Source organism: Balaenoptera borealis (assembly GCF_965194805.1).
Source record: "Balaenoptera borealis genome assembly, chromosome: 2".
Classification (NCBI taxonomy): Eukaryota; Metazoa; Chordata; class Mammalia; order Artiodactyla; family Balaenopteridae; genus Balaenoptera; species Balaenoptera borealis.
The window spans coordinates 124,802,783-124,814,356 of NC_138867.1; the positions used below are offsets into that span (position 1 = coordinate 124,802,783).

Genomic DNA, 11,574 nt, shown 5'->3' on the forward strand with positions numbered 1-11,574 from the left:
TTCTAGCTACAGTGGAGATTGATGGATTGTTACTTTTGGTTACAAAACCCAGGAAGAGGGGAGGGGGCTGCTTTGAAGACCCACTTTCTCGGGGAGCCAGGGGTGGTGCCATGGCCTCCAACTTACTGTTGCATTTAGAATGCCAGATAATAAACAACCGGGACTCGGCCTTTAGAAAGAAGTCAATGGAATAAATAAGCTGGAAAAGGTTGAAGGGAAAAAGCCAAGGAACATGTAAGTAGAGGATTATATGGAGCTATTTGAAATAACAAAAAGCAAGAGTAACAAAGCAGCAGATGGAATCTGGCCGCACATGGCCTTGCCAAGCTAACTCTGAGAAGCGAAGTGTTCTCTTTTATGTCCCCTGAAGCATTCATGGTGTTTCCTAGCCAAATTCTCAGGCTGTTTCTATGGCGCTTACAAGAAAAGAATATAGCAGTGCTGATGTGGCCCTTTTCCCTTCCCATTCTGCATCCTCTTTGCAGCCTTGTGAAATAAATCTCTGGTTCAAATGAAATTGTGAAAAAGAAAATGGAAAATGGAAAAAAAAAAAAAGTGCTGTAGGGGCAGGAGATGCTGACTGGTTCTGATTTTTCACAAAACAAGGAGAATTTCTCTAAGAGTAGAGTAAACGGTGTTTATTTTTCGTTGAATTTTTTTTCAATCATCATCAAATGGAGTTGCTTAATTAAAAAAAAAACGTATCTCTTTCTTTTCTCTTTAAATACTACAGACAACCTCATTTTATCTCAGCAGACACCTAGAAACAAAACACTGGACCCACCAGAGAAAACGGGGCAATAAAAGCATCAGAAATTCAAGTCAGCTATGGAAGAATTACTGTTAGCTGGCAGCTCTCAATTCTAAACAGAAGTGTCCCAGAACCTGTTGGGTTTGACAAAAGTTTCTTAGAACTGGGGATTTGGGAAGGTTGGACTCCGTGGACTTCTATTCCATTTGTTTCCTGCAGAGGGAAATAATTAGAGTCGATGCATCAAATGAACACCCAAAGAAACATTTAAAAACGTGTTTGACTAGTATTCAGTATGTGAGATTATTAAGTAATAACTTGTCCTCCTAGTTAACCTTGTCCTGGAATATATATAGGTTATTTGTAGCCGCCACTGCTATAATATTTTCTGAAGGATGCCAAGCTGTATGCAAGATCTTTTTGCTAAAGTCCAGACTGTCGACACTGATCTCGTCTTTTCTCCGCTTGCCCCCCACGCACACTTTGCGCGGTTTTAAGATAGCTCGGGGTTTGCTGTTTTCCCTCGAGGCCTCAAGGGTCACATCGCGCTTGGTGTTTCGGTCAAACATCCTGAAGAAGTTGTTGTAGGAGCCCGTCATGATGACACTGCAAGGCACAGAGGAAAAAGGCAGTGACTGAGTGCTACAGACAAAGGCTTTCTAGAGCAAACGACACCACAATGTGGCCAGCCTACGGCACACGAGAAACAAACAAGAGACCAAAAACTGCAACAGGCTTTGTAGTGTGACTGTTGAGTTTCTTTGGAATCACTGATAGCAACAAACTCTTTGGCTGGGTGAAGGATCGTGATAACCCTCCTTGTTATTTACCAAGAGATTCCTTTTGGTTCTTGGGCTCCATAAACGAGTCCAGGGGTTTTAATGATCCCAGCCCACCTCCCTCACATCAGGATTCGGAGGCTGGAGTGAAGTTATGAGAGTAGGAATACTGAAAACAACCGTCATTGTACTGTGTACATGTAAAGCACAGTTACAGTAGGAGGGACTCTGTGTTGCCCGACCGCTAAGGCTTTCCTGCATCAGCACCGCAGGAGGGATGCTGGCAGCACAGCACACAGGCCAGCATGTTTCCTCCCCCTGCTAAGAACTAGATCTAAATTCAGCCTTTTCCAAAAAATGAGGTGCCATCATGGTCTCACTCGGGAAGGGAGTAAACAAAAATTCAATTTTGAAAGGATGCAGGATAAGGAAATAAGCCTTTGAGGGGACTGACAGATGGTGTCTACCTTTCTACAAGAGTTATCCATTCTCAGGCATATCTACAATTGATTAAGAGAGCAGTGAATGCCAGAGCCTTCCAGAAGCAATGGATTGACTCTTTAACGGTGACAGTTTGGACAAGATGACAGGCTGAGGGAAAGATATCAAGTAGCGTCCCATTATGGCTGTCCCCTGGAGAGGTGGGTGTGGCCTTGTTTGTGGGTGAGGCTCTGAGTGGCAGGTTAGGATGGGAGAACACAGCGTCTCATCTGGGGTTGGAGAAAGGTGAAGGAAAACCGACAAGACTGGGCTACAGCCAAGGGGCTGAGTTTTTGGGTACTTTGTTAGCTGTCCAAGAAATTAACCAAGGGTTAGATTTTGTTATGCTGGCCCAGGAAACTGATGCTGTGAAATGTGTGTTTCTGTCATAGAGCGAGCTCTTATTACCTCATCAATCAGGCAGGGTGCTGAGTGCTTTACCCCAGACTTCATTTACTCTTCCTTCATCCCATGTAAGGGATTTACACAGGAGGAAAAGTGAGTGACTTGTACAGTGTCACACATCTAAGAAGTAGCCAAGTCAGGTCTCCAGCCCACATCTGCCGGACTCCGAGACACAAGCATTCGGCCACTTGGCCTCAATGCTTCCCACGCACTGACCTTTGCTTCCCTCACCATGACCCGACTTGTTTTTAAACAGTAAGAGAAAGTCTTTTCTGGGAAAATAATCTCAACCTTATCTGGACCAAGAATAACATTTTCTCAGTTACGGAAAGAAATTGTAATGCGGTGGAAAGCATGTTGATTTTAGGATTCAAACTCTTCCTCTTGTCTCTACTGCTTACTAGTTCATGAGCTTGGGCAGATTACTTTATCTGGCTGAGCCTCAGTTTCCTCAACTGGAAAATGGGGATGGTGAAAACAATCTTGATGGACTGTGGTCGGGATTAAAACACATGATGTGTGTGAAAGTACCTAGTAAGTACAGTTTTTGAATCTCGGTTAAGATAGGAGGGAAACTGGAACAATAACAACCACAAATATTACAAAAAGCCCTATTCTTAATAAACAATGAAAAAATGACAGCTGTAAATGAAAAGAAATAAAATAATAGGGCTGGGCTAGCTTCTTTTCCCCTCGAGGGCCTTTGTTAATATGTCACAGTTGCTCTGCCCTCTGCCCTCTACCAACTGGGCAGTGTGACATGCGTCCTCTGCCACGTGGTGATTCCTTCCAGGCCTGCTAAGTGGAAGGCTGATTTTGGATCACTGACAAAAAAAAACCCAACAAGGGTCACAGAGAGAGAGCCTGTGCTCACTAAGAGCTCGACTCTCTGAGTGCTTTGCCGTGATAGAATTTCCCTGCTTCCAAGCACTACTGCTGGTGCCGCCTTCATTGGGGGAACAGCCCCTGGTAGCCTGTGCTTACTTCTCCTGGAAGTCAGAGAGTCATCTGTAATATATGTCAAACCAAAAAGAAACTATGGGGAGGTAATAGGAAGTACTGTTGAAATCAAAGGCCTTAAAACAGTCATAAATCACTTTCAGGACACGTGATAAATGAGGCCGAGTAGAATTCGGTTAATGAACCTCCAGGGCCTTTGGCCAGGTCTATACTGGCAGCTTCAAGGAATAATTTTCCATCTAGAAAGCACACTCTGCAGTCATCTGAACTATTCATGCTGGAAATTTGCTGGTGGAGCTTCATTTTAGGCATGTTGACCCAGCTCTGGGAGTGTCCTGTGTGTACAAGGTAGGATTTTCTTGAGGTTAAGTGGTCACCTGAGCCAGTCCTGAAAGAGGAGTCAAGGGTCTCACTCACCCCTCCCTCCTTTCCAGGCCTGCCTCAAGGGTCATCCAGTGGTCCACACGGTGTGTCTCTGCCAGGCCTCGGGGCCGATTTTGATCTCCCTTTGGTTGCACCCCGCTTAGGATACACAGCCCAGGGCCTTCGCAAGGAGAGGGACCACCTTTGGAAAGTTCCCAGCCACACAGACCTTTCTTACCTGTCTGACCCATTCCACACACATTCAAATTTATCAAAAATGCAGTCATTTTCGTAGAGGGAGCACAGCTTGCTGCGGAGGTAGTCGTGAACCTGGTTGAGGGGGAGGACACATTAAGAGGGTGTTATTATTTTTAAAAATGATTTCTCTGTGTGAAGCTCCTCTTTGGATGTGAGCTGTTAATTCTTTCAGTGTAAATGTGGCTTGAATCAGATGGTCTCAGATCTGAACCCAGGTGTGGCCCTTTTCAGCCTTGGGACATTAAGATGGGTTAGTGAGCTGCTTACATGGCTAGTGTGGATTAAACAAGCTTGCGTACATAGATGGCGGCAGAGAGCAGGGCCCATTAAGTGGGAGATTCCCATTTTCTAAGCTGATTTAGAGGACCCCGTTCATTCCGCCTTTTATTTGACAAATATTTATTGAATGCCTGCTATGTGGTTGGGAGAGAGCTGTGAACAGAATACCTCTGGGGTGCTTTCCTCCTAGTGTTGGGGAAGAGATGGTATAACCAAGTAAATATATAAGATATTTTAGATGGTGATAAAAATATAGAGAAAAAAACATGGAAAAAGGGAGTGGGAGTATTATTTTATACAGGGTGAGTAGTCAAGGGTTCACCTGAGAAGGTGGCATTGGAGCAGAAGCCTGAAGGAAATGAATGCACCTCAGTGGTATCTGGGGGAAAGGCTTTCCAAGCATGGGGAACAGCAAATGCAAAGGCCCAGAGGCAGGAGTCCTGGAGGCAGTGGGGTGGAGGCCTCAGCGTGTGCTCACCAGGTCCCGTAGGCCCCTTACGCTGAGTGATGTGAACAGACTACACAGGAAGGATCCTGAGCCTGCTGTGTCGTGACAGAGTGTAAGCCTGCAGGGCCAAAGGCAGGGAGGCTAGGTAGAACCTGGGTGATTGATAGATGACGGCTTGGACCAGAGCGGGCAGTGGTGGGAGGTGGTCGGATTCTCGACGTGTTTGGAAGGAGAGCTGATGATAGGACTTGGGGATGGATCCACTGTGAAGTGTGGAGAGGAAAACAGGAGTCAAAGAGGGCTCCTGCATCTTTCTCTTGAGCAAGTGGAAAGATGGAGTTGCCATGTTCATTTTTGGGATCTATAATTTGGAGATGTCTATGCAAAGGGAGCTCATCCAGTAGACTCTGATGTGATGTGCATGGCGCAGCCTTGGAGTATGCAGCAGTTTTCTCCTGTTTCTATTTTTCAGTGAAATAAGAAGCAAGGTTATCAGCTGAGAGTGAGGAAGGGGAGGGGGTGCTTGGGAAACAGTGCAGGGTTTCTGGAAGGCGCTGAGGGCCGCTTGAAGTTGTTGGATGTGAATTTTAAATGCATCTGGTCAGCATGGTTGGGTGTTTTTCTCCAGCTGCATTCAGCATCTCAGGTGAAGATGGCAAATAGGCAGAGGATTAGGGCTTGGAGGGTAGTAATCTGGGTGCAATTTTGAATTCTTCCTGAGCTCTGTCATAGGGACTGGTAATTATAACAGGTATACATAATATGCCAGCTTGTTATTATTAGCCAGGCGCTTTAGCCATAGAATCTTATTTCATCTCTAACATCATCTTAGGATATAGGTGTTGTCATTCTCTTCGCTTTAACAGAGGATGAAGTACCGGGTAGGACACCATTTGTCCGAGATCACACAGGAAAGGAAATGACAGAATGGGAAGTGAACCCGGGATCTGGGTTCTGGAGCACACACACACTCTTGCCTTCTCTAGCAATCGACCTCCCACTGGCTCTGCCTCATTGGCCTCGCCTTACATGGGGTCTCAGTCCTAGACAGGAGCTGTGATAAGGAACTGAGGTGAGGCCAAGAGGGAGCTAAAATTGGGTGAAGGCAGAGGGACGTTATGAAAAGCACTGTTTGACTTTGTTTCGATGGACAGTGATCGTTCCCTCTCCCTTTTCCTGCAGCCTGGGCCCCTCTCCTCCCTTGACCCCAGAGTTCTGTTGGAGGCTGAGCTCAGAGGCTCAGCTGTGTGCTTAGCACTGGGCAGAGGAATGAGGTCAGATTCATTCCTTGTTCCATTAGATGTTCCGGGTATTTGAAAAGCTCTCTGAGTTATTTGGACAGTGTAAGGATTTCTGAGTCTGCAAATTAATTTCCTCCACCTTTACTCTCTTGTTCCCAAACAAACAGTTCTGGGCCTTGTCAGGGTATTTGCTTCAGTGCTGTAGTGACAAGAGAATCCATCTGCAGCTGGGCTTTTGGCTTTGTTAGGTAATGGTATGTAAGGGCGAGGCTTGTGTCTTGAGCTTGGGAACTCTGCTATAAATTAAATCATTGTCCTTCCCTTCCTCCACCTTTTGTGCATATTGGAAGTGGCTCAGATCTGATCTGGAAGGCGATTTTGTTTGTAGGGCCATTTCTGCTTGTTGAAGATCTCTAGTTATCATTAAGAATCCTTGAGCAAAGCAGAACAGAGTCCTGGGACAAAGAGAGAGCTGATTCCAGGTCTTGACAAACTTTTTCTATCAAGGCCCAGATAGTAAATAATTATACTTTGTGGGCCATATAGCAACCACCCAACTCTACCCTTGTCATGCAAAAGCAGCTATAATACATAAACAAATGAGTGGGAGTTGTGTTCCAATAAAATTTTATTTACAAAGATGATAGGTGGCAGACAGGATTGGCCTCTGAGTCATGGTTTGCCTAAGCCTGGTCTTGACTATAATTCCCCCTCTCCCAAATCAGCACAGAGTATTTCCTTGGAAGAAAGTGATGGTAGAGGTAAGGGCATAAATCGGGGGTCGAACTTTTCTTCTGATGGTTGGAGGACCCTGACCTCAAGAATCCATCTCTTGTCTAGAAAGCAAGCCTGATTCTTGCCTTTTCTTGATTTTATCATTGACTTGCTCCCAAGTTCTGTGTAATAGAGGAAGAAGAGGAGTGGGGCTTCTGAAGGGGAAGGATGTCAAGATGGAATTAGTGCAGTGGGCAATGGGAGCCAAATTTATTATACTCGTACTCCAGATCTCCTACTTTTTGGAGGAAAAAGGCAAAATAGATCTTATTTTCAGTCTTATCTCCCCCTACTGCTTCCTTGCATCTGTTAGGGAGCACTTTTTTTTTCATTATTTTCCTGAGACTTTTTATTTATTTAATTATTTGATGCACCTTTTTTTTTTAAGTTTAGCTGATTTAAAATGTGTTAATTTCAGGTGTATAGCAAAGTGATTCCGTTATACACACATATATATAATTTTTTTTCAGATTCTTTTCCCATATAGGTTATTACATGGTATGGAGTAGAGTTCCCTGTGCTATACAGGAGGTCCGTGCTGGTTATCTATCTTATATATAGTACTGTGTGTATATGTCAATCCCAAACTCTCAATCCATCCCTCCCCCACTCCCTCTCCCCCTTAGCAACCACAGGTCTGTTCTCTGGAGTCTGTTTCTGTTTTGTAGATAAGTTCATTTGTGTCATATTTTAGACTCCCCACATAAGTGATATCATATGATATTTGTCTTTCTCTTTCTGACTTACTTCACTTAGTATGATAATCTCTAGGTCCATCCATGTTGCTGCAAATGGCATTATTTCATTCTTTTTTAGGCTTATTGATATTCCATTATATATATGTATCACATCTTCTTTATCCACTCATCATCGACAGATGATGGACATTTAGGTCACTTCCATGTCTTGGCTATTGTAAATAGTGCTGTGGTGAACACTGGGGTGCATGTATCTTTTCATATTACGGTTTTCTCTGGATATAGTCCCGAGAGTGGGATTGATAGATCATATGGTAACTCTATTTTTAGTTTTTTAAGGAACCTTCAGACTGTTCTCCATAGTGGCTGTACCTGTTTACATTCCTACCAACAGTATGGAGCAGTTCTGGGAAGTTCCTGACTACCTCCAACTGAGGGCCTCTACAGGAAAAGATGATCTATTATACTATGAAGGTATGTTGCACATATATTCTGTTGTAAAAAAAAAAAAATCTTAGGCAGAGAAGATGGACTTTTTTCCATCAGAGGAGAGAGAGAAAAAGGTAAGATACAGACATGAGAAACAAACATCTAGAGAGCAGAGTAAGGGAAAACTTAAGACTCGTGGTCCTATTTGATGCTTCTCTCTTCATGTTGCAAATATTGTTTCTATGCTATGTTCCTATGAGCTTGGGGATGGCCTTCTTGACACTAAGCCGAGTCTCCCAACACAGTGCTTCTCAAATCATGTACTTGTGGGAGCCTGCTATTGTATAGTTGATAGACCACTGTGAGGTCCAGCACGATTAAACTCTGTTGCTTTGTTCTTCTATTTCAGGGGTTGACAAACTTTTCCTGTAAAGGATCAGACAGTAAATATTTTAGGCTTTGTGAGCTATACAGTTTCTGTCATGACGACCCAACTCTGCCGTTGTGGCATGAAAACAGCCATAGATAATAGGTAAATGATCAGGGGTGGCTGTATTTCAATAAAACTGCTTTTACAAAAACAGATGGGGGGCTGGATTTGGCTCCACGGGTCACAGTTTGTCAACCCCTGTTCTATAGGAAAACGTGAACATAGCTCATCATACTTAAGTCTACAGCTTCTTATTCCTAGAAACATGCTTGAGATCAGTTGATGGATGTCTGAAGATAAGATACAAAAGAGTATCACCTGTCTCCCTGCCCAGGGGAGGCAGTAGTAATTGATGATGGAATTCCTTCCCACTGGACCAGTCCTTACAATTTTTTCAACAGTGTTCCAGACACTCACTCACTCAGTTTGATATACTATATTACCATCTGATACGGTATATAAACTTAACTAAATTGCTTTGAAATATGTCATCTAAAATAAGTTAAATAATTTTTGTAATATTTAATTTCAATAATGGGCTATGAGAGCTCTTTCTCAGTGTTCTACAAACATTTCTACGTCTACTACTAGGTAAACATGGTTTGAGAACCATGATCTTAAAATGCTGATGATTTCACGTCACAGCTAGCTAGCTTTGTTCTAAAAGTCTTTCCCTAAAATAGAAGTAGTAATTGCTCTCCCCACTGTGTAGCCTAATCTACTTTTCTCTAAGCATGGCTCTCCAGTGGGCCACACCCCTGTCAATATCACCCCCTCTCAGGTTCTAGTTCCCACTGCCATCTCTTTCGTACTAAGGGATGTAACACCAGATGGTTTGACTGCGCAGCTGGAAGGGGACACTCCTGTTTGCTCTAGCCCTGTGCTGAAGATGAGGGCTGTGAGCGGGAGCCTGAGGGCAGCATGTGGGGGACAATGAGAACGCAAACACACAGGGGTAACCAAACTACCTTGACCACATCTGTGGTCTTGAATTCTGGCCCCCAAACCTTTTTACAGCATCACAGTCAGCCATCAAAGTCCTCAGTGTCCTCAACCTCCTCTCTCAACGTTTCCTGCTTCTCCTGAGGCCACTCACGTGGCGGCTGGACTTCTGCCCTCATGTGCCAAGGTGGGTGGGCTCCGTGCTGCTCAGGACAACCTATTCCTGTCTCGCGTCCTCAGCTCCTTCCAAGTCATGCCATCCAACATGACTTCCTGCTACCCATCCTTCTTGCAGTCATCGACAGTCCTCAGCCCCTCTACCCCATTCCTGGAAGCCACTCTAGCGCCTCAATCTCTCTTCCATCGCCATCCCTGCCATCATTCTTAGCGATTCGAATACTCTGGACTCACTCTTGGTTACTTGGCCTCATCATTTTCAGTGTGTTTTGTCCTTTGCTTTCTGGGTCATATTATGAGCCTTGTCATTACTGTAACTGTATTTGTTGAATAAGTATCACTCTATTGCTACTTCCTATCATTTTAGTTCATGCCCTTTAGTATCTTGATTCTATCAATTCTTCATTCCCCTTCTTACCTACCTTAGATTCAGCCAACCATCATTCCAATCAATCAATCACTCCCTTAATAGATACCTTCAACAAACTTGCTTTTCTCCCTCCTTCCATTGTACCTCCTTGGCAAAACCCCATCACTGGTTAAATCTAACTTTCTGCTCTTCCTTACCTGTACCAAGCAGGTGAATGTGCCTGGGAAAAAACACACAATCACACAGATTAGTCTCACTTTAAATCAATAATATAAACCTCAAGTGGATCCCTGAGCAACCCTACCATACTGCCCTAGTCAATTCACTCTCTTAGATGAGTTTTACACTTTTCCTTCTCACTCAGCTAATGACCTTGCTTCTTCTTTTACTGGAAAATAGAAGCAATAAGAAGAAACCATCTGTATGTTCCCATCACAAAATTGACAAACCTACTGCATCTGTAGCTATTTACTCTTTTCTCTTTCCTTTGATGGATGACTTGCCCACCTCATCTAAGTCCAATTCTGCAATGGAATCTATTCCCTTGAGAAGTTGACTGCTTCAATTAATTATCTCCCTCTCTATGGGCTTACTCCTATCAGCATAAAACAAGCTGTGATGACTTCCTCAATCCTGCATTCCATTCCAGCTACTACCCCATTTCTCTATTCCTCTTCAGAACAAAATCTCTTTCAAAATTTCACTACAGGGCTTCCCTGGTGGCTCAGTAGTTAAGAATCTGCCTGCCAATGCAGGGGACAGGGGTTCAAGCCCTGGTCCGGGAAGATCCCACATGGCACAGAGCAACTAAGCCCGTGTGCCACAACTACTAAAGCCCGCGTGCCTAGAGCCCATGCTCCGCAACGAGAGAAGCCACTGCAATGAGAAGCCTGTGCACCGCAAAGAAGGGTAGCCCCCCACTTGCTGCAACTAGAGAAAGCCCGCGCAGCAATGAAGACCCAAAGCAGCCAAAAATAAATAAATTACACAAATAAATTAAAAAAAAATTTCACTACGTTTCCCATCCTCTAGTTACAGTCTCTCTTGAACCCACTCCAATCAGACATTCATTCCTACCACTTCACCTACAACTCTTTCATTAAGGTGCCTGGTAATCTCCATGTTACTAAATCCAATTGGCCATTTCTCAGTCCTTCCTTGACCCAGCAACAGCATTCGGCAGTTGGTGACTTCTTCCTCCTCGAGACAGTTTCTTCACTTGGCTTCCAGGACTCCTCTCAGTTTCCATCCTGCCTCACTGGCACTTTCTCCAGTCTCTCTTGCCAAATCCATTTCCTCTTCCCAGCCTGTAAACACTGGGACCTCAGGGCATGGTTCCTGACCTTTCCTCTAGGCTAGATCTATCCAGACTTACACTGAACTGTCTACCTGCTATTTCTGGATGTTTAACTGGCTCAACATGTCTTTTATTCTTCTGCTTTGTAAGCCTTTGCAGGCAGGGGCTGATCTGGAACCCTTGAAGAAGTGCCCAATCTATGTATTAGTGGGTGGTGGTCTGTACCTGGTAAGTCTCGATGGGGCGGTTTTCCATGTTGAGATCCCAAACTTTGACCGTCAGATAGTCTCTGGTCATGATATACCTCCCACTGTGGCTGAACTTCACATCCGAAATCGAAGAGATGATTTCAGAGAAAAACGACCTGTTGCTTGGATCTTCCGGCTCTTCAAAAACTGCAGAACAAAAGCAAAACAAAACAAATTTAGTACATCCTTATCAGCTGATGCTAACGTGTTTGGGCCAGCTAGAAAGCCAAAGAAAGTATAACCTG

General features: G+C 44.2%; 1 protein-coding gene across 9 annotated transcripts in view; it reads right to left on the reverse strand.

Moving 5' to 3' along the window:
- Window positions 1–623: 623 nt before the first annotated feature.
- Window positions 624–11,574, reverse strand: part of PPP2R2B (protein phosphatase 2 regulatory subunit Bbeta) — a 686,949-nt gene continuing 675,998 nt past the window's right edge. For all 9 annotated transcript variants that reach the window (XM_082382725.1, XM_082382729.1, XM_082382726.1 and 6 more), the window contains 3 exons: window positions 11,307–11,476; window positions 3,977–4,068; window positions 624–1,357 (listed from right to left, as the gene is read on the reverse strand). In XM_082382725.1, coding sequence (XP_082238851.1) covers window positions 1,078–1,357; window positions 3,977–4,068; window positions 11,307–11,476 — 542 coding nt within the window. In that variant the 3' untranslated portion in view covers window positions 624–1,077. The remainder of the gene's footprint in view (window positions 1,358–3,976; window positions 4,069–11,306; window positions 11,477–11,574) is intronic.